We start from the raw sequence: 25,915 nt of genomic DNA, 5'->3' as shown, positions 1-25,915 counted from the left end.
CAGTGAATAATTGAACCATACAGGCCAGAAAGCCATAGGTTCAATCCCCAGTTTGTTCCACATTAACTGATTTCAGGAAGGGTAGTACTAGAGCAGCTGTATTTGGCCTCAGTGCCCTTGGATTAGGGAGGACAAAATACATGAGCGTTCCGGCTTTTAATTGCTATCCAGTGACCCCTACAGAAAGCACACTTGTGAAGAGGATTGGGCTCAGCTGTAATGTTCTCCCATGCACAAGCATCACGGGAAAAATAGTTGTATCCATTATGCAAAATCATACATAGTAGCCACTATTCAACTTGATAGTGTGCAGTACTGGTTTGCATGTGAGTTGTGGCAACTTGGTGAGGTACTAGAAGCCACCTATTAAAATGAATGCCTTCCTGGGGGCAGGGAAGAAAATTGGCAAGAAATAAAACAGCGGAATGGAGAGGAAAATTGATTTTAAGTTCCTTTATAATGCTGCATTAATACAAGTTTTGCTTGCTTTCATTTTCAATGTGTAAAGTGTTTTAAAAATGTTGTTGGCCAATCTTGCTTCTGCTCTGATGGTGTGTTTTCTCAGCTGCAAAATGTAGTCAGCTGAAGGAAGCCTCAAAAATAATGCATGCATTCACAACTGAGGTCTAATCATCCGACACAGAAACCTGCTGAACTTGTGAAATACTGGTATATATAAAATAACAACACACACTGAACTACAGGCATGTATGAGGTCTCCAGTTTTGTACTTATCCAAAATCCAAAAAGGGAACGACCACATCTTTGTGATTTTGCATAATATATACAATGAATGAAGTAACAGTTTAATGAAAATTGGAATGTCACAATTGCTACCAAAGAATGAACAGAGGCCCAAAAATTATAGAAGCATGACTTCCCTTTTCAAGTGATTTTTCCTATCGTTGTTAGTTGCCGCCCCCCTGCACTGTGCACCATCTGAGAGAGTGGATAGGCATTCTGCTTTTAAGCCTGTAACAGAGCTACTCTGAAGCTGACCACTGGCTTGGAATGGCCTGTGGATGACATCCCTTGCTGTAAAAATAAACTGACTTCCACTTGGACCTTCCTTATACTGATGCAACTGAGATCAGTAAATCCACAAGTGATGAAAAGTCACATCCTATCAATCTGTGGTACCATGTATCTGAGCTGCAACATGCTCTGCTATTGTGCGGTCCTGCAATCTACATGTCTTACCAGAACTGCATATAATTTACCGAGATATGATCAGAAATTAACAGGAAGAACAAGTTTTGTAATAATTAGAAATGAAGAGAGATAAAATACTGTGTATATGTTACCTCATATTCCAAATGCGGCTATTATTTTATGAGCAAACTTGATGATCTCTTGTCGAGTTGTTCACTTACAAAATTTTTTGAATTGTCTTTCTCTCTTGCTTTAATTGTCTTTTTGCTAAGGGCGTTGGAGTACAAAAGTAAGGAAGTCTTTCTGCAATTGTACAGGGCTTTGGTGAGACCTCACCTGTAGTACTGTGTACAGTTTTGGTCTCCTTATCAAAGGAAGGATATACTTGCCTTAGAGGCAGTGCAATGAAGGTTCACTAATTGATTCCTGGGATGAGAGGGTTGTCCTATGAGGGAGATACTATAAGAGAGATACTTGGGATGAGGCATGAGGAGTAAGGTGTTTCAGGGTGGGAGGCAGCAGGGCCTTAGCCTGGGATTGGGGAAAGGGAGGGTCTTGAGCTGGATCTGCAAGGGCGTGGGGCTAAGTGGAGAGCTGTTGGGACCCAGTGGGAATAGGTCTGTCAGGACAAGACCTTAGCAGGGAAGTACTAATGCCTCAGCAGGGAGTCAGTGAGAGCAGACGAGGCGGTCTGCATTGTCAGAATGGGCAGGTGTCAGGCAGTGTTGAGTTGGGAGAGGAGCAGAAAGTCCAGGAATGCAGCATGGAGAAGGGAAGTGGTGTACAGGGCTGGGAAATGTAGCTGAAGAGGGGTTTGATGCTACTGGAACTGGGCCAATACTGTGAGGTACAGAGGGAATAGAACTGGAATGCTCAGGGTAGATCTCAGTGGGAGGAGGTAATAGACCTGGTATATTTGAGATGTGCCCAGGACAGTTTCCAGAGCAGAGACCTGGGAGGACCAGAAGCCAGGCAGGGTGAGTAAGATGTCCAGGATGGAGAATTAATGGTGGGGGTAATATGTAACTACTGTGATGGCTATTCCAGGTTGAAATTTATTTCTGCCAACAATCTGATTGTTTTTTTTTATTCGTTCATGGGATGTGGGTGTTGCTGGCAAGGCCAGCATTTATTGTCCATCCCTAATTGCCCTTGAGAAGGTGGTGGTGAGTCGCCTCCTTGAACCGCTGCAGTCCATGTGGTGAAGGTTCTCCCACAGTGCTGTTAGATAGGGAGTTCCAGGATTTTGACCGAGCGACGATGAAGGAACGGCGCTATATTTCCAAGTCAGGATGGTGTTTGACTTGGAGGGGAATGTGCAGGTGGTGGTGTTCCCATGTGCCTGCTGCCCTTGTCCTTCTAGGTGGTAGAGGTCGCGGGTTTGGGAGGTGCTGTCGAAGAAGTCTTGGCGAGTTGCTGCAGTGCATCCTGTGGATGGTACACACTGCAGCCACGGTGCTCAGGAGGTGAAGGGAGTGAATGTTTAGGGTGGTGGATGGGATGGTTTGTTGTATGATGTGGTTAGCATGGACCTAATGTTAAAATTTGACTGGTCCATGATGTTACATGGATAAATCAGCAACATTAGAGGCTTACTATAATATTACAATCAAAAGATATAAGATTCCAAACACAAGATTTTTAGTAATATAAATAGATTGGGTGCAGTAGCCATTTCAATAGTTCATAATCTGACATGAGTTGCGTCATTTCGTTTGGTGGTTTAGATGCCTTTATATTTGAGTTTTTTACGTGAAGAATTGGCTCCTTTCCTAAGACAACTCTAATTTAAAAAATCTTTTTGAACACCATATATCCAGCATAGAAAACAGTACTAATATAGTCAAGGCCAGTTCTGCAAATTCCATCTTTTTCTTCCTTCCCCTCAAAAAAAAACTTGTCTGAAAATGAAATTGGCTGACCTGGTACTATCTTTCCTTCACGCTTTTTGTTGTGGTAATAGCAAAACCTATTACTAAAGCCTTAAAAAAAACAATAATTTCCATACAAGTTGAAATATTTTGTGACTTTGATGTGCCTCTCTTTATTCACTAGGGGTCAGTGTTGTATTTTATCAGACCTTGTGATGAAATGTACTGTTCCCCAGACTGGTGCTGCTTCTCTTCATAATCACTGTTGCACTATTCTGTTTTAGTCAGGTCTGAATTTTACTCTTTCTGAGGCATTGGTGAAATGTAAATTAGATTAGACAAATTTAAATTACCATTTTTTAAACACAGTGTCTTTTTCGAAAAGTGTAAAGATTACTACTTTCATCAGTAGATTCATTCCGGTTGCAGTAGGGACATGTACGTGAGAGCTCCAGGGAGTCTTACCTTGTGACCTTCTCCCCACGGTGCCTCCCTTGTCAGTAAGGATTATATATGGAACTCGTTGCATGAGGAGTCAAGGGGTTGAGTATAAACCCTGCTATTTTGTAGTGCAGCACAATGATGGTGCAACCAGAATAAAAGTAATCATGTGTTTACATAAAACATTTTGTCAAGTTAAATTTTTATTATTAGTGAACTTTTTTTGCGCTCATGAAAGTGGGAGATGGAACATTTTTCTATTTTGTTGGTTTGCGCATATAATCAAGGCTGACATTTCAGTGTATTACTGAGAGACTGCTGCATTATCAGAGATGGCAGCCTTCAGGTTAAGCTGAGATTCCATCTTTGTATTATAGTGGTTCAGGTGGATGTTAAAGATCCCATGACACTATTTGAAGAAGAGCAGGGAGTACTCTCAGGATGTCTTGGCATACATTCCTACTTCAAACCAGCACCTCCAAAATAAAGCCGATTAACTGGTCATTCATCTCATTGCTGTTTTATGGGATATTTAACTGGTGAAGTATGGCAGTTATATTTGTGTACATAACAGTCAATCCACTTCAAAAATAATTCATTGTGAAAAGCACTTAGTGACATTTCAATGTGCCAAGGTGGTATAACAATGTAAATAGTATAGTATAATGTTGCATCAAGCAATTGCAGTTCAGATGAGGGCTCTACCTCAACATTGTGCCTTAACCTCAATCTCAGTCTCACAAAAGTGCATCGAGTGAACCAATCAGAAATGTTTCCATTTTCTGCATCAGCCATCATCATTGCCTTTTCTAGTGATATTGCAAGTTTAATGCTACCATGTACTTAATTATGTACAGTCTTATGTCAAAGCCCCATATCGATTAGGAACCAGGTTGGGTGTCCCATATTTATTTACAGCTAACAAAGATTTGGTTCGTCTGGATTTAAACACATTTTTGATAGAATAAAGTATATTGCACTCTACTGAAAAAGACCCAGCATCTGTTGTCTGTCTGGAGCCCCCAGCTGACACTTTAATTAGTTACAATCCTAATTTTGCAAATGAAATGACTAATAATCATGAACAACTGCTAACAAGCCCTGCCTCATCGTAGGTTTAACTTTTACTAACAACCATCAGCACCTTACTGCAACATGTTCTACATGTACTATGTTTTTATTTAGTTCCTCAGAACTAGTTGCTTTTGAAAAGTTAAGAATGTAAAAAATATAGTTAATATTAATGTGACACTAAATTATTTGTTCCTGATTAATGAAGAACTTGGGATAATGTATTGGGCATGTAAAGAGATCTTAAGAAAAAAAGGATTCACTATTTCACAATATAAATTTTGAAGTGTGGCACTTGGAGATTTTTCTTCATTCAGCATCTTCTATACACCACTGAAGTTGAGCCAAGGCCTGATCAATATTCCAGAGAAATCGCCTAGTGGATAACGTTCATCGTGACAATACATATATGTCAGATGATGTTGATCCACATGGTATTCTTGCTCCTATGATCTATAAATGCCCTGCACATGCATCAGAGTGACGGTTTGTTTGTCCTCAGACAGGAACAAAGTCAATCTGTGGGACTCTCACCATTTTGCCTTTGGCCTCCTCCACTGTTTCAAGGCAAGCTTCAACAATAACAACAACAGCTTGCATTTATATAGCGCCTTTAACGTAGAAAAACGTGCCAGGGCGCTTCACTGGAGCGTTACCAAACAAAATTTGACACTGAGCCTCATAAAGGAATATGAGGACAGCCTTGGTCAAAGAAGTAGTTTTATGAAGCATCATAAAGGAGAAGAGAGAGGTGGACAGGTTTAGGGAGGGAATTCCAGAGCTTCTGGCCTAGGCAGCTAAAGGCACAGCAGCCAATGGTGGAGCGATTAAAATCGGGGATGCGCAAGAGGCAAGAATTGGAGGAGCGCAGAGCCCTCGGAGAGTTGTAGGGTTGGAGGAGGTTACAGAGATAGGGAGGGGCGAGGCCATGGAGGGATTTGAAAACAAGGATGAGACTTTAAAAATCGAGGCGTTCCCGGACCGGGAGCCAATGTAGGTCAGTGAGCACAGGCATGGTGAGAGACCGGGACTTGGTGTGAGTTAGGATATGGGCAGCAGAGTTTTGGATGAGCTCAAGTTTATGGAGGGTGGAAGATGGGAGGCCAGCCAGGAGAGCACTGGAATAGTCCAGTCTGGAGGTAACAAAGGCATGGATGAGGGCTTCAGCAGCAGATGAGTTGAGGCAGGGGCGAAGACGGGCGATGTTTCAGAGGTGAAAGTAGATGGTCTTGGTGATGGAGCGGATATGTGGTCAGAAGCTCACCTCAGGGTCTAATAGGACGCCAAGGTTGCGAACGGTCTGGTTCAGCCTCAGACAGTGTCCAGGGGGAGGAATGGAGTTGGTGGCTAGGGAATGGAGTTTGCGGCAGGGACCAAAGACAGTGGCTTTGGTCTTCCCAATAATTAGTTGGAGGAAATTTTTGCTCATCCAGTACTGGATGTTCGACAAGCAATGTGTCAAATGAGAGACAGGAATGGTTACCCATCTTTCTCCTGGTACCCCTTGGCTGAACATTGACTTCTGCAACTTCAGACCTTGGCTATCTCCCCATTAGGGGGATTGATGCTTCAGGTGTAGACATTCGTCAGAATACAGTTCTGATAGAGGGTTTGGTTCTGAGCTGTTGGCCTGCCTTTTCTTTTTTTGGGTGCCTGTGAATCTGCTGTGTGCCCGTGTTTTTATTTCAGATGCCCCATATTTGCTGTTTTTTTCCTCCAATTTTCTTACTTTTTTGTGTGTGCATCTTTTCCATGGCTTTTCATTGCCTTACTTAACTATCTTTGCTCTATTGTTCTGTTAATGCCTTTCTGTTGCCTCACTGAGATGATCTTTGCTTATGATCCACCTGTTTTGCCCTCGAGCAGCCTTTCAAAAAAAAATGATCAGCATTCTGATTCTTAACTTTTATATGTTGTTGTGTTTCTGACTACCCCCTCCCCACCCCACCTTTTCTTTTGTTCAGTTCTACTAAGGAGTTCAGGTGTCTTTGTTTCTAGTTCTGACAAAGGATCTACACCCAAAACCTAAATTTACAAGTGCTAATACCATGTAACTATTTGGTAATTTTCCAACAATTTAATTTTGCTGGTTTCCTTTCGGTCTTCTCTGCTGTTCTGATACTTTGGGCCTTGCTCAGCCTCCCTCGAAGTTGATGTTTGATTTCAGCTTGTCCAAATGAACCAAATAGACCAAATAGAAAGAAAAAATAAATCAAGAAGTAATAATAAAAGAGGAAATGAAAGCAACATTTTTAGTTATCTCAAGGTGACTGTGTTTTCTTTCAATAGTGATTGGAGGAGCTGCAAAAAGAAATCTTAACATCCAGTTTCAGTTAATACTCCTCAGGATGTTGAACCATGTGCACTACACAGTTTGTAGAAAAGTATACAAGGCAACACTTCTGCATACCTGTGTAATACTTATATCAGGAAGGACCCTGAATTCGTTCCATGAGATGTCTTTAAGATCATATCAATGTTTGCAGCTGTGTCCTTATGGCAATTTAGTTGAGGCATATGACTGTTATGCCGATGAGGTAGAAGATCAGCCATGACCTTGTTGAATGGTGGAGCAGGCTCGAGGGGCTGGATGGCCTACTCCTGCTCCTATTTCTTATGTTCTTATGTTCTTATTAAACGAGAGAAGACATTGGCTAAAAATTTTTTAAAAAGGAATGAAATCCCATACTTATGTTTATAATATTCAGTAAGCCTTCTGTGTAATTTTATAAGTACAATTGTTTAGTTGGTGCTTTACTTGATTTCATTTGCAATCTATAATCTGTTTGTCAAGACCGTGCACACGCATGGCTGTCATTAGTTAATCTGAAATAGTGTGGACAAGTTTTGTTTATGTGACTTTGTCTATCAGTAACATCTTCCCTCAGTTTGCTGTTGATTCTAGTATTGCTACTCTAGGTTTATACAGTACTGTTTATCGCTTGATGAATAATTAACGGCACATTTACTTTGCTTCAGCAGTAAATTGAATCCAAAGCCATTTGCACTACAATTACAAGTTTATCCATTCAACAAAGCTAACTTTGTGGCAATAATAAGCATGGCTTATAAATACTGTGATAAAATTAATTCTTTGAGACTAGATTTCTCAATCAAGAAAGTTATCCTTGTAGCAGAATTTAAGAAAGTTATCCTTGCAGTAGAAGTTTTAAGAAGTTGGATATCTTTTATTAATTTTTCCCTTCTACTTCCCTCCATCTCCTCCAGCCCCCACAAATGTTATAGGGACTTATCTTGGGATTGTTGGACATGACCTCAGGACATTCCAAAGCGCTTTATAGCCAATTAATTAATTTTTGAAGTGAAGTCACTTTGTTAATGTAGGAAATGCGGCAGCCAATTTGGGCACAGCAAGGTCCCACAAACAGCAATGAGATAGTGACCAGATGATTTGTTTTAGTGACGTGGTTAAGTGATAAATATTGGCCAGGAGAACTCCCCTGCTCTTTTTCGAAATAGTGCCATAGGATCTTTTACCTGAGAGGGCAGACATCTCAGTTTAACGTCTCATCTGAAAGACGGCACCTCCAACATTGCAGCACTCCCTCAGTACTGCATTAGAAAGGTAATGAAAATTTGGAACTTTCTCCCCCAAAAGGCTGTGGATGCTGGGTCAATTGAAATTTTCAAGACTGAGATCGATAGGTTTTTGTTGGGTAAGGGCATCAAGGGATATGGAATAAATGTGGGTAAATGGAGTTGAGGTGCAGATCAGCCATGATCTAATTGAATGGCCGAACAGGCTCGAGGGGCTCTGTGGCCCACTCCTGTTTCTTTGTTCCAATACTCTAATGTTAAATAAATATGGAATATCCAGTATTGAGACTGCACTGCATGCAATATTTTTATATGGTTCACCATTGATGTCTTAAGTAGGAGAAAAATCAGGGTGAAGGCAGGACAGGAGAAGATGAGGCATATTATAGACTGTAGGAACGTATGCTATGGCAGATAGCATTAAAATAACCCCACATAGCTATCTGTCAGCTTAGTAAGAATGATGTGACATATAGAACTGCTTTAAAGGGGAAGTTCTGTTTACATTTTAATTTAATTCAAACTTGGATTCATTTGCATCAAGGTGTCCACAAAAATATTTTAAGAAAAAATGTAAGTTTGTGTTTAGAGGTCATTTGACAAAAACAGACATGCTGAGGAGCTTATCACATTTGTCACTATGATGCTATTGTGAACATGGGATCAGATGTAATATTGTTATTAGGATATCAGCAAAGTATAATCATGCACCTGTGAAAGTATCATATAGCTTGATTCATGGGTGCTTTTCTTCACTACAATCTTAGTGGGGCAGAAATTGCTCAGAGCAGCGAACCAACACTGCTCGCTGCTCCATAGATTTATAATAACCCATTAACTTACCGTGGTTTTTTCTCCGACCACTTCCTCAAATAGTAAGCGGAGAAGAGCCCAGCATCAGTTCAAATGAAGCTAGGACCCTGGGAGAAGCGAGAGGATCACACTCTCCCCTCAACCAATCAGATTACAGCATTTTTGACAAGCTGCATTCACTGTCTGCAGGCTTGGAATGTTAAACGAGGAAGTGAAAGGTACAACATTTTGAATCATATGTTGGAAACATCAAAAAAGGGTAAGAAATAATTGAATTAAATAAGAGAGACAGAAGGGAAAAGTAAAAAAACATGTTTAATTTTTTACTTTAATGATCAAAAACTATTAAAGTAAGGAGTAATGAGACTCCATATTTTTAAAAGTTAATTTTTAGCTGTTTGGCAATCATTAAAACTTACCAGGCTGTTAAAAACTTAGTTTAGACCTGGTATTTTTAAGCGTACCTGTTCTATGGCATTATTAGTTACTTTCCAGGTGGGCAGATAAGCAAGTTTGCACTTTTTCAATGATTTCTCTGATTGCAGCATGCGATATACCTTTAATTCGAAGCAGTCATATCGCCGGCGAGCCAGTAGGAGCAAGTTCCGGATGTCCATGTTTCACTGCGCAGATGCGGACGCCAGAACTTGCTCTCCATTTCGCCACGAACAATGGAGAGCGCTCACCGTTATTTTGTAAGCAATTTCTGCCCCTGTGACTTTTTATGCAGTATCCACTGAACTGTTGAAAACTGTCCACTAGTACAATTATGGATTTTGTTGTTTTGTAAACTTCGGCTGTGGTTACAGATCTGTTACTGATGGTGGTTATAATTTGAGACAAATTAAAAATATTTGCTTAATTATAATTTTTCCTAAAACATATTGATAACAATGGGTTTAATAAGCCCAGTGAATACTGAGACTGCAGTGATTTTTTTTCCAGAAGTTATTAGTAATACACTCACAGTTGCTATTGTTAAAACTGGATTGAGGCAGGATCACTTTGCAGAATACTCTGTGGGAGACCTGATAGAACATCGTGCAGAACCACATCATTTGTTCAGTGAACCTCACCTGATTGCAAACCTGTGCTCCACACTGTTATGCTAAAATAAGCATTAGTGATTCATAAAACACCATAGCAGAACAATTTATTTTGCCTTGAGGGACATTCAATGGATATTTTAAATTTTATCTTTTTGTCCTTGCAGTTAGCCTTGTTATAGGATAATAGCAAACTGGCTTTTAGATTTTCATCCCTGGGCTTTAATTGTTTAAGTATTTGTAATAAGGTTTCAGGTTTGCAATATGAAAAAGTTATCTGTAATGGCTAACATGCAGAATTAATAGCTTGTACAAAAACACATTATATTCTTGCAGAAATTTTGGATTATATTTTCTGTAGGAAAACATTGGTTAGGAGTTCACAAAGATAATGTGCAACTGTATAATTTGCAAACCTAGTTACATCGAGTTACATCAAAACTCCAGCATAGAAACAGGCCATTCGATCCAACTGGTCAACGCCGGTGATTATGCTCCACATGAACCTCCTCCCTCCCTACTTCATCTAATCCGATCAGGATACCCTACGATTCCTTTCTCCCTTCCCCTTAAATGCATCTAGCTTCCCCTTAAATGCATCTATGCTATTTGCTTCAACTACACTTTGTGGTAGCGTGTTCCACATTCTTACCACTCTTTGGGTAAAGAAGGTTCTCTGAATTTTCCATTGGATTTATTAGCGACTGTTTTATATTTATGACCTCTAGTTTTGAACTCCCCCACAAGTAGAAACATTTTCTCTACTTCTATCATAGAAACATTGAAACATGGAAAATAGGAGCAAGTGTAGGCCATTCGGCCCTTCGGGCCTGCTCCGTCATTCAAAATGATCATGGCTGATCGTCCAACTCAGTACCATGTTCCCGCTTTTTCCCCATATCCCTTGATTCCTTTAGCATTAAGAAATATATCTATCTCCTTCTTGAATACATCTAATGACTTGGCCTCCACTGCCTTCTGTGGTAGAGAATTCCATAGGTTCACCACCCTCTGCGTGAAGAAATTTCTTCTCATCTCGATTCTAAATGGCATACCCCGTATCCTGAGACTCTGACCCCTGGTTCTGGACTCCCCAGCCATCGGGAACATCCTCCCTGCATCTACTCTGTTTAGTCCTGTTCAAATTTTATATGTTTCGATGAAATCACCTCTCATTCTTCTAAACTCCAGTGAATATAGACCTAGTCGACCATCTCTCCTCGTACATCAGTCCTGCCATCCCAGGAATCAGTCCGGTAAACCTTCGTTGCACTCCCTCCATGGCAAGGACATCCATCCTCAGATAAGGAGACTAAAATTGCACACAATACTCCAGATGTGGTCTCACCAAGGCCCTGTACAACTGCAGTAAGACATCCCTGCTCCTGTATTCAAATCCTCTTGCAATGAAGGCCAACATACCATTCGCCTTCCTAACTGCTTGCTGCACCCGAATGCTCGCTTTCAGCGACTGGTGTACAAGGACACCCAGGTCTCGTTGCACCTCCCCTTTTCCCAATCTATCACCATTCAGATAATAATCTGTCTTTCTGTTTTTACAACCAAAGTGGATAACCTCACATTTATCCACATTATACTGCATCTGCCATGTTCTTGCCCACTCACCCAACTTGTCTAAATCACATTGGAGCCTCTTTGCATCCTCCTCACAGCTCACATTCCACCCCAGCTTTGTGTCGTCTGCAAACTTGGAAATGTTACATTTAGTTTCCTCATCCAAATCATTGATATATATTGTGAATAGCTGGGGCCCAAGCACTGATCCCTGCGGTACCCCACTAGTCCACCTGGAAAAAGACCTGTTTATTCCTACTCTTTGTTTCCTGTCTGTCAACCAATTCTTAATCCATGCCAGTATATTCCCACCAATCCCATGTGCTTTAATTTTACACACTAACCTCTTGTGTGGGACCTTATCAAAAGCCTTCTGAAAATCCAAGTACACCACATCCACTGGTTCTCCCCAATCTATTCTACTAGTTACATCCTCAAAAAACTCCAGTAGATTTGTTAAGCATGATTTCCCTTTCATAAACCCATGCTGACATTGTCCAATCCTATTAATGCCTTCCAAGTGTTCTGTTATCACATCTTTTATAACAGACTCTAGCAATTTCCCCACTACTGATGTTAGGCTAACTGGTCTGCAATTCCCTGTTTTTTCTCTCCCTCCTTTTTTAAATAGTGGGGTTACATTTGCCACCCTCCAAACTGTAGGAACTGTTCCAGAGTCTATAGAATTTTGGAAGATGATCACCAATGCGTCCACTATTTCCAGGGCCACTTCTTTTAGTACTCTGAGATGTAGATTATCAGGCCCTGGGGATTTGTCAGCCTTTAGCCCCACTAATTTCCCTAGCACTTTTTTTACTTAATACTGGTTTCCTTCAGTTCCTCCCTCTCACTAGATTCTTGGTTGCCTAACATTTCTGGGAGGTTATTTGTGTCCTCCTTTGTGAAGACAGAACTGAAGTATGTGTTTAATTGTTCTGCCAGTTCTTTGTTCCCCATTATAATTTCCCCCATTTCTGACTGTAAGGGACCTACATTTGTCTTCACTAACCTTTTTCTCTTGACATATTTTTAGAAGCTTTTACAGTCAGTTTTTATGTTCCCTGTTAGTTTACTCTCATACTCTATTTTTCCTCTCTGAATCAATCTCTTTGTCTTCCTTTGCTGAATTCTAAATTGCTCCCAATCCTTAGGCTTGCCGCTTTTTCTAGCAATTTTATATGTCTCCTTTTTGGATCTAATACTATCCCTAATTTCTTTTGTAAGCCACTGTTGAGCCACCTTTCCTGTTTTATTTTTGCACCAGACAGGAATGAATAATTGTTGTAATTCCTGCACACGTTCTTTAAATATTAACCATTGCCTATCCACCGTCATCCCTTTTGGTAAAGTTCCCCAATCTATCATAGCCAACTCGCACTTCATACTTTCGTAATTTCCTTTATTTAGATTCAGGACTTTAGTTTTGGATTCAACTACTTCACTCTCCATCTTAATGAGGAATTCTATCATGTTATGGTCGCTCTTCCCTAAGGGACCCCGCACAACAAGATTGTTAATTAATCCTTTCTCAGTGCACAATACCCAGTCTAGGATTGCCTGTTCTCTAGTTGGTTCCTCAACGTATTGGTCTAGAAAACCATCACGTACACACTCCACGAATTCCTCCCCCACTGTATTATTGCTAATTTGTTTTGACCAATCTATATGTAAATTAAAGTCACTCATGATTGTAGTTGTACCCTTCTTGCATGCATCTCTAATTTCCTGTTTAATGCCCTCCCCTACATCTCCACTACTGTTTGGGGGCTTTTAGACAACCCACACCAACGTTTTCTGCCCCTTGGTGTTTCTTAGCTCCTCCCATATAGATTCCACATCGTGATTTTCCGAGCCAATATCCTACCTCACTATTGCATTGATTTCCTCCTTTACTAACAACGCTACCCCACCTTCTTTCCCTTTTTGACTGTCCTTCCTAAATATTGAATACCCGTGGATGTTCAGTTCCCATCCTTGGTCACCCTGCAGCCATGTCTCCATAATCGCAATCATATCATAACCATTAATATCTATCTGTGCTGTTAATTCACCTAGCTTATTGCGAATGCTCCGCGCATTTTTTAAATTTTTTTTATTCGTTCACGGGATGTGGGCGTCGCTGGCAAGGCCGGCATTTATTGCCCATCCCTAATTGCCCTTGAGAAGGTGGTGGTGAGCCGCCTTCTTGAACCGCTGCAGTCCGTGTGGTGACGGTTCTCCCACAGTGCTGTTAGGAAGGGAGTTCCAGAATTTTGACCCAGCGACAATGAAGGAACGGCGATATATTTCCAAGTCGGGATGGTGTGTGACTTGGAGGGGAACGTGCAGGTGGTGTTGTTCCCATGCGCCTGCTGCCCTTGTCCTTCTAGGTGGTAGAGGTCGCGGGTTTGGGAGGTGCTGTCGAAGAAGCCTTGGCGAGTTGCTGCAGTGCATCCTGTGGATGGTGCACACTGCAGCCACAGTGCGCCGGTGGTGAAGGGAGTGAAAGTTTAGGGTGGTGGATAGGGTGCCAATCAAGCGGGCTGCTTTATCTTGGATGGTGTCGAGCTTCTTGAGTGTTGTTGGAGCTGCACTCATCCAGGCAAGTGGAGAGTATTCCATCACACTCCTGACTTGTGCCTTGTAGATGGTGGAAAGGCTTTGGGGAGTCAGGAGGTGAGTCACTCGCCGCAGAATACCCAGCCTCTGACCTGCTCTCGTAGCCACAGTATTTATATGGCTGGTCCAGTTAAGTTTCTGGTCAATGGTGACCCCCAGGATGTTGATGGTGGGGGATTCGGCGATGGTAATGCCGTTGAATGTCAAGGGGAGGTGGTTAGACTCTCTCTTGTTGGAGATGGTCATTGCCTGGCACTTGTCTGGCGCGAATGTTACTTGCCACTTATCAGCCCAAGCCTGGATGTTGTCCAGGTCTTGCTGCATGCAGGCTCGGACTGCTTCATTATCTGAGGGGTTGCGAATGGAACTGAACACTGTGCAGTCATCAGCGAACATCCCCATTTCTGACCTTATGATGGAGGGAAGGTCATTGATGAAGCAGCTGAAGATGGTTGGGCCTGGGACACTGCCCTGAGGAACTCCTGCAGCAATGCCCTGGTGCTGAGATGCTTGGCCTCCAACAACCACTACCATCTTCCTTTGTGCTAGGTATGACTCCAGCCACTGGAGAGTTTTCCCCCTGATTCCCATTGACTTCAATTTTACGAGGGCTCCTTGGTGCCACACTCGGTCAAATGCTGCCTTGATGTCAAGGGCAGTCACTCTCACCTCACCTCTGGAATTCAGCTCTTTTGTCCATGTTTGGACCAAGGCTGTAATGAGGTCTGGAGCCGAGTGGTCCTGGCGGAACCCAAACTGAGCATCGGTGAGCAGGTTATTGGTGAGTAAGTGCCGCTTGATAGCACTGTCGACGACACCTTCCATCATTTTGCTGATGATTGAGAGTAGACTGATGGGGCGGTAATTGGCCGGATTGGATTTGTCCTGCTTTTTGTGGACAGGACATACCTGGGCAATTTTCCACATTGTCGGGTGGATGCCAGTGTTGTAGCTGTACTGGAACAGCTTGGCTAGAGGTGCAGCTAGTTCTGGAGCACAAGTCTTCAGCACTACAGCCGGGATGTTGTCGGGGCCCATAGCCTTTGCTGTATCCAGTGCACTCAGCCGTTTCTTGATATCACGTGGAGTGAATCGAATTGGCCGAAGACTGGCTTCCGTGATGGTGGGGATATCGGGTGGAGGCTGAGATGGATTATCCACTCAGCACTTCTGGCTGAAGATGGTTGCAAACGCTTCAGCCTTGTCTTTTGCACTCACGTGCTGGACTCCGCCATCATTGAGAACGGGGATGTTTGCAGAGCCTCCTCCTCCCGTTAGTTGTTTAATTGTCCACCACCATTCACGACTGGATGTGGCAAGACTGCAGAGCTTTGATCTGATCCGTTGGTTGTGGAATCGCTTAGCTCTGTCTATAGCATGTTGATTCTGCTGTTTAGCATGCATGTAGTCCTGAGTTGTAGCTTCACCAGGTTGGCACCTCATTTTTAGGTACGCCTGGTGCTGCTCCTGGCATGCTCTTCTACACTCCTCATTGAACCAGGGTTGATCCCCTGGCTTGTTGGTAATGGTAGAGTGAGGAATATGCCGGGCCATGAGGTTACAGATTGTGCTGGAATACAATTCTGCTGCTGCTGATGGCCCACAGCGCCTCATGGATGCCCAGTTTTGAGCTGCTAGATCTGTTCTGAATCTATCCCATTTAGCACGGTGGTAGTGCCACACAACACGTTGGATGGTGTCCTCAGTGCGAAGACGGGATTTCATCTCCACGAGGACTGTGCGGTGGTCACTCCTACCAATACTGTCATGGACAGATGCATTTGCGACAGGTAGATTGGTGAGGACGAGGTCATTTAAGTTTTTCCCTCGTGTTAGTTCGCTCACCACCTGCCGCAGGCCCAGTCTAGCAGCTATGTCCTTCAGGACTCGGCCAGCTCGGTCAGTCGTGGTGCTACCGAGCCACTCTTGGTGATGGACATTGAAGTCCCCCACCCAGAGTACATTTTGTGCCCTTGCTACCCTCAGTGCTTCCTCCAAGTGGTGTTCAACATGGAGGAGGACTGATTCATCAGCTGAGGGAGGACGGTAGGTGGTAATCAGCAGGAGGTTTCCTTGCCCATGTTTGACCTGATGCATGAGATTTCATGGGGTCCAGAGTCAATGTTGAGGACTCCCAGGGCCACTCCCTCCTGACTGTATATCACTGTACCGCCACCTCTGGTGGGTCTGTCCTGCCGGTGGGACAGGACATACCCAGGGATGGTGATGGAAGAGTCTGGGACGTTGGCTGAAAGATATGATTCTGTGAGTATGGCTATGTCAGGCTGTTGCTTGACTAGTCTGTGGGACAGCTCTCCCAATTTTGGCACAAGTCCCCAGATGTTCGTAAGGAGGACCTTGCAGGGTCGACTGGGCTTGGTGTTTTGCCGTTGTCGTGTCCGGTGCCTAGTGGTCCGATGCCGGGTGGTCCGTCCGGTTTTATTCTTATTATGACTTTTCGTAGCGAGATTTTACAACTGAGTGGCTTGCTAGGCCATTTCAGAGCGCAATTAAGAATCAACCACATTGCTGTGGGTCTGGAGTCACATATAGGCCAGACCGGGTAAGGGCGGCAGGCTTCCTTCCCTAAAGGACATTAGTGAACCAGATGGGTTTTTACGACAATCCGGTAGTTTCATGGCCACCATTACTGATACTAGTATTTTAATTCCAGATTTTTATTTAATTAATTGAATTTTAAAATTTTTTTTAAAATTAATTAATTGAATTTAAATTCGCCAGCTGCCGTGGCGGGATTTGAACTCATGACTCTGGATTTTAGTCCAGGCCTCTGGATTACTAGCCCAGTAACATAACCACTATGCTACCGCATTAAGACACAATGTCTTTAGACTTGTCTTTTTAAGATTGCTAGTCATCTTAGTTTTATCTTGCACTATGGCCCTGTTTGTTTCTCGCCCTTGTTTTCTCTGCCTTCCACTATTGCTTCTTCCCTTTCTGTCTTTTGTTTCTATCCTTGTTTCCCCCTCCTCTGTCTCCCTGCTCAGGCTCCCATCCCCCTGCCATTCTAGTTTGAACCTTCCCCAACAGCACTAGCAAATCCCACCGCGAGGTCATCGGTCCGGGTCCTGCTCGGGTGTAATCGGTCCCGCTTGTATAGGTCCCACCTTCCCCAGAACCGGTCCCAATGTCCCAGGAATCTAAATTCCTCCCTCCTACACCATCCCTGCAGCCAGGCATTCATCTGGTCTATTCTCCTGTTCCTATACTCACTAGCATGTGGCACTGGTAGTAATCCTGAGATCACCACCTTTGAGGTCCTGCTTTTTAATTTATCTCCTAACTCCTTAAATTCACCTTGCAGGACCTCATCCCTTTTTTTTAAACCTATGTCATTGGTACTGATATGGACCACGACTACTGGCTGTTCACCCTCCCCACCTCCAGAATGCCCTGCAGCCGCTCTGTGACATCCTTGACCCTAGCACCAGGGAGGCAACGTGCCATCATGGAGTCACGTTTGCGGCCGTAAAAACGCCTATCTGTTCCCCTTACAATTGAATCCCCTATCACTATAGCCCTGCCACTCTTATTCCTCCCCTCCTGTGCAGCAGAGCCACCCGTGGTGCCATGAACTTGGCTCTTGCTGCTTTACCCTGATAAGCCATCTCCCCCAACAGTATCCAAAGTGCTATATCTGTTTGAGAGGGAGATGGCCCCACGGGACTCCTGCTCTACCTGCCTAGTACTTTTACTCTGCCTGGCGGTCACCCATTTCCTTTCTGCCTGCGTAATCTTTACCTGCGGTGTGACCACGTCACTGAACGTGCTATCCACGATAGTCTCAGCGTCGCGGATACTCCACCGTGAATCCACCAACAGCTCCAGCTCTGAAATACGGTTCGTCAGTAGCTGCAGCTGTACACATTTCCTGTACACATGGTCACCAGGGACACCTGTCGTGTCCATGACTTCCCACATAGTGCAGGAGGAGCATATCACGGGTGCAAGCTCTGCTGCCACGACTTGCCTTAGATTTACTCTGCGTTCACCTTTCAGATTCTCTTCCCGCTCTCGGGACTCTCCTTTTACACTCCGTTCACCTCTCAGACTCTTCTCCTGCTCTCGGACTCTCCTTTCACACTGTGCTCACCTCTCGGGACTCTCCTCTCGCTCTCGGGACTCTCCTCTCACTCTCTGGTCTCTCCTTTTACACTGCGCTCACCTCTCGGACTCTCTTCCCGCTCTCGGGACTCTCCTTTTGCACTGCGCTCATCTCTCGGACTCTCCTCCCGCTCTCGGACTCTCCTCCCGCTCTCGGACTCTCCTCCCGCTCTCGGACTCTCCTCCCGCTCTCGGACTCTCCTCCCGCTCTCGGACTCTCCTCCCGCTCTCGGACTCTCCTCCCGCTCTCGGACTCTCCTCCCGCTCTCGGACTCTCCTCCCGCTCTCGGACTCTCCTCCCGCTCTCGGACTCTCCTCCCGCTCTCGGACTCTCCTCCCGCTCTCGGACTCTCCTCCCGCTCTCGGACTCTCCTCCCGCTCTCGGACTCTCCTCCCGCTCTCGGACTCTCCTTTTACACTGCACTCACCTCTCGGAATTTCCTCCCACTCGCGGACTCTCCTCTTGCTCTCGGACTCTCCTTTTACACTGCGCTCACCTCTCGGACTCTCCTTTTACACTGCGCTCACCTCTCGGACTCGTATCCTATCAAACCCTATCATTATCTTAAAGACCTCTATCAGGTCACCCCAGCCTTCTCTTTTCTAGAAAAAAGAGCCCCAGCCTGTTCAGCCTTTCCTGATAAGCATATCCTCTCAGTTCTGGTATCATTCTTGTGAATCTTTTTTGCACCTTCTCCAATGCTTCTACATCCTTTCCATAATATGGAGACCAGAACTGTGCACAATACTCCAAGTGTGGTCTAACCAAGATTCTGTACAAGTTTAACATAACTTCTTTGCTTTTCAATTCTATCCCTCTGGAAATTAACCCTAGTGCTTGATTTAACTTTTTGATAGCCCTATTAACCTGTGTCGCCACTTTTAGTGATTTGTGTATCAGTACTCCAAGATCCCGAGAGAGAGAGAGAGAGAGAGAGAGGACATATTAAGGGGTTTAGCATCCTTGAAAGTAGATAAATCATCAGGCTCGGATGAAATGTATCCCAGGCTAGTAAGAGAAGCAAGGGATGAAATAGCGGAGGCTCTGACCATCATTTTCCAATCCTCTCTGGCTACAGGTGTGGTGCCGAAGGACTGGAGAACTGCTAACGTGCACCGCTGTTTAAAAAGGGAGAAAGGGATAGACTGAGTAATTATAGGCCAGTCAGTCTAACTCGGTGGTGGGCAAATTATTGGAAAAAATTCTGTGGGATAGTATTAACCGTCATTTAGAAAGGCACAGATTAACCAAGGACAGTCAGCATGGATTTGTTAAGGGAAGGTCATGTCTGACTAATTGATTGAATTTTTTGAGGAGGTAACAAGGAGGGCTGATGAGGGTAGCCCATTTGATGTAGTCTCTATGGATTTTAGCAAGGCTTTTGACAAGGCCCCACATGGCCGACTGGTCAAAAAAGTAAAAGCCTATGGGATCCAAGGGAATGTGGCAAGTTGGATCCAGAATTGGCTCATTGGCAGTAAGCAAAGGGTAATGGATGACTGGTGTTTTTGTGACTGGAAGGCTGTTTCCTGTGGGGTTTTGCAGGACACAGTCCGAGGTCCATTGCTTTTTGCAGTATATATCAATGATTTAGACTTAAATGTTGGGGGCATAATTAAGGAGTTTTCAGATGATACAAAAGTTGGTTGTGTCGTTAATAGTGAGGAGAAAAGCTATAGGCTGCAGGAACATATCAGTGGACTGGTCAGGTGGGCAGAAAAGTGGCAAATGGCGTTCAATCCGGAGAAGTGTAAGGTAATCCATTTGGGGAGGGCAAACAAGGCAAGGAAATACATAATAAATGGTAGGATACTGAGAAGTGTAGAGGAACAGAGGGACCTTGGAGTGCACAGATCCCTGAAGGTAGCAGGGCAGGTAGAAAAGGTGGTTAAGAAGGCATATGGGATAGTTTCCTTTATTAGCCGAGGCATAGAATATAAAAACAGGGAGGTTATGCTAGAACTATATAAAACACTAGTTAGGCCACAGCTGGAGTACTGCATACATTTCTGGTCACCACATTACAGGAAAGATGTGATTGCACAAGAGAGGGTACAGAGGAGATTTGAGGATGTTGCCAGGACTGGAGAATTTTAGCTGTGAGGAAAGATTGGATAGGCTGGGATTGTTTTCTTTGGAACAGAGGAGACTGAGGGGAGATTTAATTGAGGTGTATAAAATTATGAGGGGCCTAGAGAGAGTGGATAGGGAGGAACTATTTCCCTTAGCAGAGTGGTCAATAACCAGGGGGCAAAGATTTCAAGTAACTGGTAGAAGGATTAGAGGGGAGTTGAGGAGAATTTTTTTCACCCAGAGGGTGGTGGGAGTCTGGAACTCACTGCCTGAAAGGGTGGTAGAGGCAGAAATCCTCATCACATCTAAAAAGTACTTGGATATGCACTTGAAGTGCCGCAACCTACAAGGCTACGGACCAATAGCTGGAAAGTGGGATTAGGCTGGATGGCTCTCAGCCGGCACAGACACGATGGGCCAAATGGCCTCCTTCTGTGCTGTAAGTTTCTACGTTTCTATGATCCCTTTGCTCCAATATCCTGTTGAGACTCTTATTATCCAAGCAGTATGTGACCTCCTTATTCTTCCTACCAAAATGTACCTCCTCACACTTATGTATATTGAAATTCATTTGCCAATTACATTTCTATTCTGCAAGTTTATTAATATCCTCTCACATTTTGACACGTTCTTCCTTTGTATCAACTACACCCCCCAATTTGGTGTCGTCCGCAAATTTCGAAATTGTTCTTACGATTCCCAAATCCAAATTGTTAATGTAAATTGTGAACAACAGCGGTCCAAGCATCGATCTATGTGGTACACCACTTCCCACCTTTTGCCAGCCTGAGTAGCTACCTTTAACCTATTCTCTGTTTTCTGTTTTGTAGCCAGCTTGCTATCCATTCTGCTACCTGTCCCGTGACTCCACGTGCTCTGAACTTAGCCATGAGTCTACAATGCAGTATCTTATCAAAGGCCTTTTGAAAATCCAAATATATTACATCTACTGCATTACCCTTGTCTACTCTTTCTGTTACTTCTTCAAAGACTATCATGACTTTCCCTTCTGAAATCCATGCTGACTATTCTTTATTATATTTTTGTTCTCTAGAAGTCTTTCTATTACATCTTTGAGTAAAGATTCCATTATCTTTCCTGTCATCGTCAATAAGCTAACTTGCCTATAGTTCCCTGGACTTGTTCTATCTTCCTTTTTAAATATAGGAATAACATTAGCTGTCCACCAGTCCTCTGGCACTTTTTCTTTTTCTAGTGAATTATATATATATATATATATATATATATTTATGTAATAGTGCCTCTGCTATCTCCCCCTAACTTCTTTTAATGTTTGCTGAAGCAACCCATCCAGACCAGGGGTCTTATCCTCCCTTAGTTTCATTAGTTTATCAATTCTCTCCCCCTTTTCTGTCTTAAATAGTTTAATATCTTTTTCGACCTCTTCTAGTGTCCTGCCCACCTTGTTAGTCTCCCTGGTAAAAACGGAGGCAAAGTAACTATTCTATATCTTGCTGTTGTGACCTGTGAGTTTATCTGTAGTGGCCCTATCCCTATTCTAATTTTTTTTTGTTATTTATGTGTCTGTAGAATACTTTACTATTTCTTTTTATATTCCTTGATAATTTAATTTAGTTTTTCCTCTTTGCTTTCCTCATTGGTTTTTTGACTTTTCCCAAACTCTTCGTATTCCCTTTTGTCATCCTCTCCTTTATTGTCTATGTACTAAGAATATGCCTTTTTCTTTAGTTTCAATTTTACCCTTATCTCTTTATTCAATCATACTGTTTAATTATTGGCTAGTTTATTCTTGTTTTTTAGAGGAATATATTTCTCCTGAACTCTGTTGATCACCGTTTTGAATATTATCCACTGCTGTTCTATTTCTTTGTCTGTCAAAATTTTTTTCCAGTTTACCTGCCGTACTTCCACTCTCATCCCCTCAAAATTAGCTTTATTCCAATCTATTACTTTGGTCTTTGCCTTACTTATATCTTTCTCAATCATTATTTTAAACCTTGTAATGTTATGATCACTATTGCCTAGATGTTCCCTTATGCTTACATCTCTTATCTGTTCTGGTTCATTTCCCATTACTAGATCCAGCAGTGATTCCTTTCTTGTTGGGCTTCTCACATACTGGGTAAGAAAGGAGTCATGTACACACTGTAACAACTCCATTCCTTTTTCTCCTTTCCCTACCTCTTCTTACCAGTTTATTTGGGGGGTAGTTGATAGCTCCCATGATTATTATTCAATGTTTTTTACTCATTTCATAGATTTGTCTACATATTTCTTCCTCCACTTCCCTTCCACTATTAGGTGGTCTGTAGAATATACCTATTAATGTGATCGATCCCTTATCTTTAGTCTCAATCCATATGGATTTTGTTTCTATCTTCATGTTACTTAAGTTGGAAGTTAGTCATAAAGTTTATACGTCTGTGGGGGAGATGTTCAAAAATAAATAATAATTCTTGTATTTATGTAGCTCCTTATCATGTCTCAAAGCGTTTCACACAGTGAATTACTTTGAATGTTGTTATGTTGACCTACATGACAGCAACTTTGCACCAGCAATGTCCCACCAACAGCAATGAGATGAATGACTGGCTAATCTGCTTTTGGTTACTTCAGAAAAATTGATCAATTAGTTATAGTGATCATTTGGGCTACTGGCCAGAATGATCACAATAACAAAATTTCACTGTAATATAATAATATTGACTCCCAATAGTAGCAATAGCAATTATATAAATGTAATATTTTAATGGAATTTTCCTTTGATAATCCACTCAATGTTCAACAGCAAATGACTTAAGCATTATAAACAAAAAATCAACTTGTAGCAGGAGTGCAAAATTCAAGGAAGATCAGAATATTTCAGAATTTGTAGATGACTCGAAACTCGGGAATGTAATAAACAATGTGGAGCATAGCAATAGACTTAAGGAGGATATAGACAGACTGGTGAAATGGGATTTAACACAGAAGTGTGAAGTGATGCATTTTGGGAGGAAAAATGAGGAGAGGCAATATAAACTAAATGGTACAATTTTAAAGGGGGTGCAGGAACAGAGAGACCTGGGGGTATATGTTCACAAGTTTTTGAAGGTGGCAAGACAAGTTGAGAAGGCTGTTAAAAAGGCATACGGGATCTTTGGCTTTATAAATAGAGGCATAGGGTACAAAAGCAAGGAAGTTATGCTAAACCTTTATAGAACACTGGTTATGCCTCAGCTGGGGTATTGTGTTCAATTCTGGGCACCACACTTTAGGAAGGATGTCAAGGCCTTAGAGAGGGTACAGAAGAGATTTACTAGAATGGTACCATGGATGAGGGACTTCAGTTATGTGGAGAGACTAGAGAAGCTGGGATTGTTCTCCTTAGAACTGAGAAGGTTAAGGGGAGATTTAATAGAGGTGCTTAAGATCATGAACGGTTTTGATAGAGTAAGTAAGGAGAAACTGTTTGCAGTGGCAGAAGGGTCAGTAACCAGAGGACACAGATTTAAGGTGATCGACAAAAGAGCCAGAGACGACATGAGGAGACATTTTTTTACGTAGCGAGTTGTAATGATCTGGAATGCACTGCCTGAAAGGGTTGTGGAAGCAGATTCAGTAGTAACTTTCAAAAGGGAATTAGATGAATACTTGAAGGGAAAATATTTACAGGGCTATGGGAAAAGAGCAAGGGAATGGGACTAATTAGATAGCTCTTTCAAAAAGCCGGCACAGGCACGATGAGCCGAATGGCCTCCTGTTTGATACTATGAATACAATGAAAAATATCCATGTACAATTCCATAATTGCTCAGTATGTTAGTGCGCTGTCTGTGTATTTTGCTACTGAGCTCTACAGTTGAAGAAATCCCTCATTTGTGTGGAATGAATTGGTCTCCGTTGGAGTGGCAGTGGGATTATTGCAGTTGGCCTCAGCATACCTAGATTTGGGAGGGAAAAAAAATTCTGATAGCTAACCATTGATTCCTGCTGGAAGGGCATGTGTGTGGGTACAATTGGACTCAATTGTAATGGCACTCACATTAGAGCTGCCAACACTTGTAGAATTCCACCATGAGTCACCACTTTCAAACTGGGAGGGGTAAAGGGAAGAAATTGGAGGAAATAAAAATGTATGCCTTGCTGATCCTGCAATTTTAATATTGTAGTATTTTTGTTTGTGACCAGACGGGTTGGATTAGTGAAGCACAGAAGTATCTGCCTTTTTTTCAGTGTAGCAAATTTAGAATAAACAAGAATGGTGGAGCACAACATGTGGTATCATGAAGGTGCACTTGTGCCTGCAATCTCCTGTCTGCTGAATTTCTGATCTTAGCCATGTCATTGTACGGAAGTGTGAAATAAAGAACATTCACTTCTCTTCTCAGGCAGTGGAACTGAGAGGGAGAATCAGTCTCTAATTTGCTATCATGTATATCTTAGTGGCCGGGAGAATGGAAGTAATGAAGCCCAGGGATCCAATCACCCTCTTGCACCCCTAAATTCAAGTCAGCATAAAACCCAGGGAGACTTAAAAAATGGGAATAAAATAGAGGATGCCTTACACATATATGCTTATAGAAAAATATTAATTACCACAGAACTGTAGTAATTTCACAATATATGTAAAGCTGCCAAGCTGTCAAATTCAGATAAAGTTTATTTAAACTTGAAGCATGCTGGATTTATTGTTTAATTATTGAAACTGGATATCTCTGTATATTGAATTTTCACTTGATTAAAAGACAAACGGACTGAGCTATAAGTTGCATTGTTGGACTATACTGTACTATCATGCACCCTTTAACTCATCAAAGCTAAATATCACTATTAGTTTAAGTATAGTTTGGTGAATGTTCAAACATTTGACATCTAACAGGTTTTCTTATAATCATCATTCAGTTTTCACTGATTAAATACCTGAAAGTAAGAACAACTGCTTGCATTATATAGTGCTTCTCATGTGTAGGAAGACATCTCAGAGCACTTCACAACAAGGGAGAAGGGGGGCATGGAAAAAAGGGGGGTATGTAGAAGCTTTGATGGGGAATCAAGGGCACAGTCGAAGGAGAGGGTTGTGAAGGGAGAGAGAGATGGCAAGGCGGACAAAACTGGGTAGAGAATTGCAGGGGACAGGAGCGAAGTGGTTGAATGAGCGGGCAACAGTGGTGGGGCAAACAAACCAAGAGGCAAGACAAAGTCGTGTGTTAGAGGAGCCAGAGGTGTTTGCAGGGACATAAAGCAGAAGATAGGTTGGAGCAAGGCCATGGAAAGATCTGAAAATAAAGTCAAAAAATTTGAAATTAGCACACAGGTGCACATAGAACCAGTGGAGCTTGGCGAGAGCGGGAGTGGTAGGAATGTGGGACTTGGTGTGGGTGAGTACATGAGCTGTGGGGTTTTGATGAGTTGAAGCTTTAAGGTTTGACACAGGGAGGCCAGCTAGAAGGGCATTGGAGATGTCAAGTCTTGAGACAATGAAGGCATGGACTAGGGTTTCGGCAGCAGAAGGGTAGTGCTGTGGAGGTGGAAAATAGTGGTTTTGAAGGTTGTGTGGGAGGAAGCTAAACACCATGCCAAGGTTCCTCACTTCCTGACTTAGCTTCAGATGGCAGCCAGATAAGTTG

General features: G+C 42.8%; 1 protein-coding gene across 2 annotated transcripts in view; it reads left to right on the top strand.

The window, feature by feature from the left end:
* Window positions 1-25,915, top strand: part of dtwd2 (DTW domain containing 2) — a 179,359-nt gene that overhangs the window by 36,731 nt on the left and 116,713 nt on the right. The window contains exons 2-3 of one of the 2 annotated variants that reach the window (XM_067983003.1): window positions 8,970-9,124; window positions 9,452-9,601. The exons of the other annotated variant lie outside the window; for it this stretch is intronic. Coding sequence (XP_067839104.1) covers window positions 9,000-9,124; window positions 9,452-9,601 — 275 coding nt within the window. The 5' untranslated portion in view covers window positions 8,970-8,999. The remainder of the gene's footprint in view (window positions 1-8,969; window positions 9,125-9,451; window positions 9,602-25,915) is intronic. 2 annotated transcript variants of the gene reach the window in all.

Source organism: Heptranchias perlo, chromosome 4, assembly GCF_035084215.1.
Source record: "Heptranchias perlo isolate sHepPer1 chromosome 4, sHepPer1.hap1, whole genome shotgun sequence".
NCBI classification, from domain to species: Eukaryota; Metazoa; Chordata; class Chondrichthyes; order Hexanchiformes; family Hexanchidae; genus Heptranchias; species Heptranchias perlo.
Note: the sequence above shows the minus strand (reverse complement) of the source record. Positions and strands in the feature narration are given on the sequence as shown.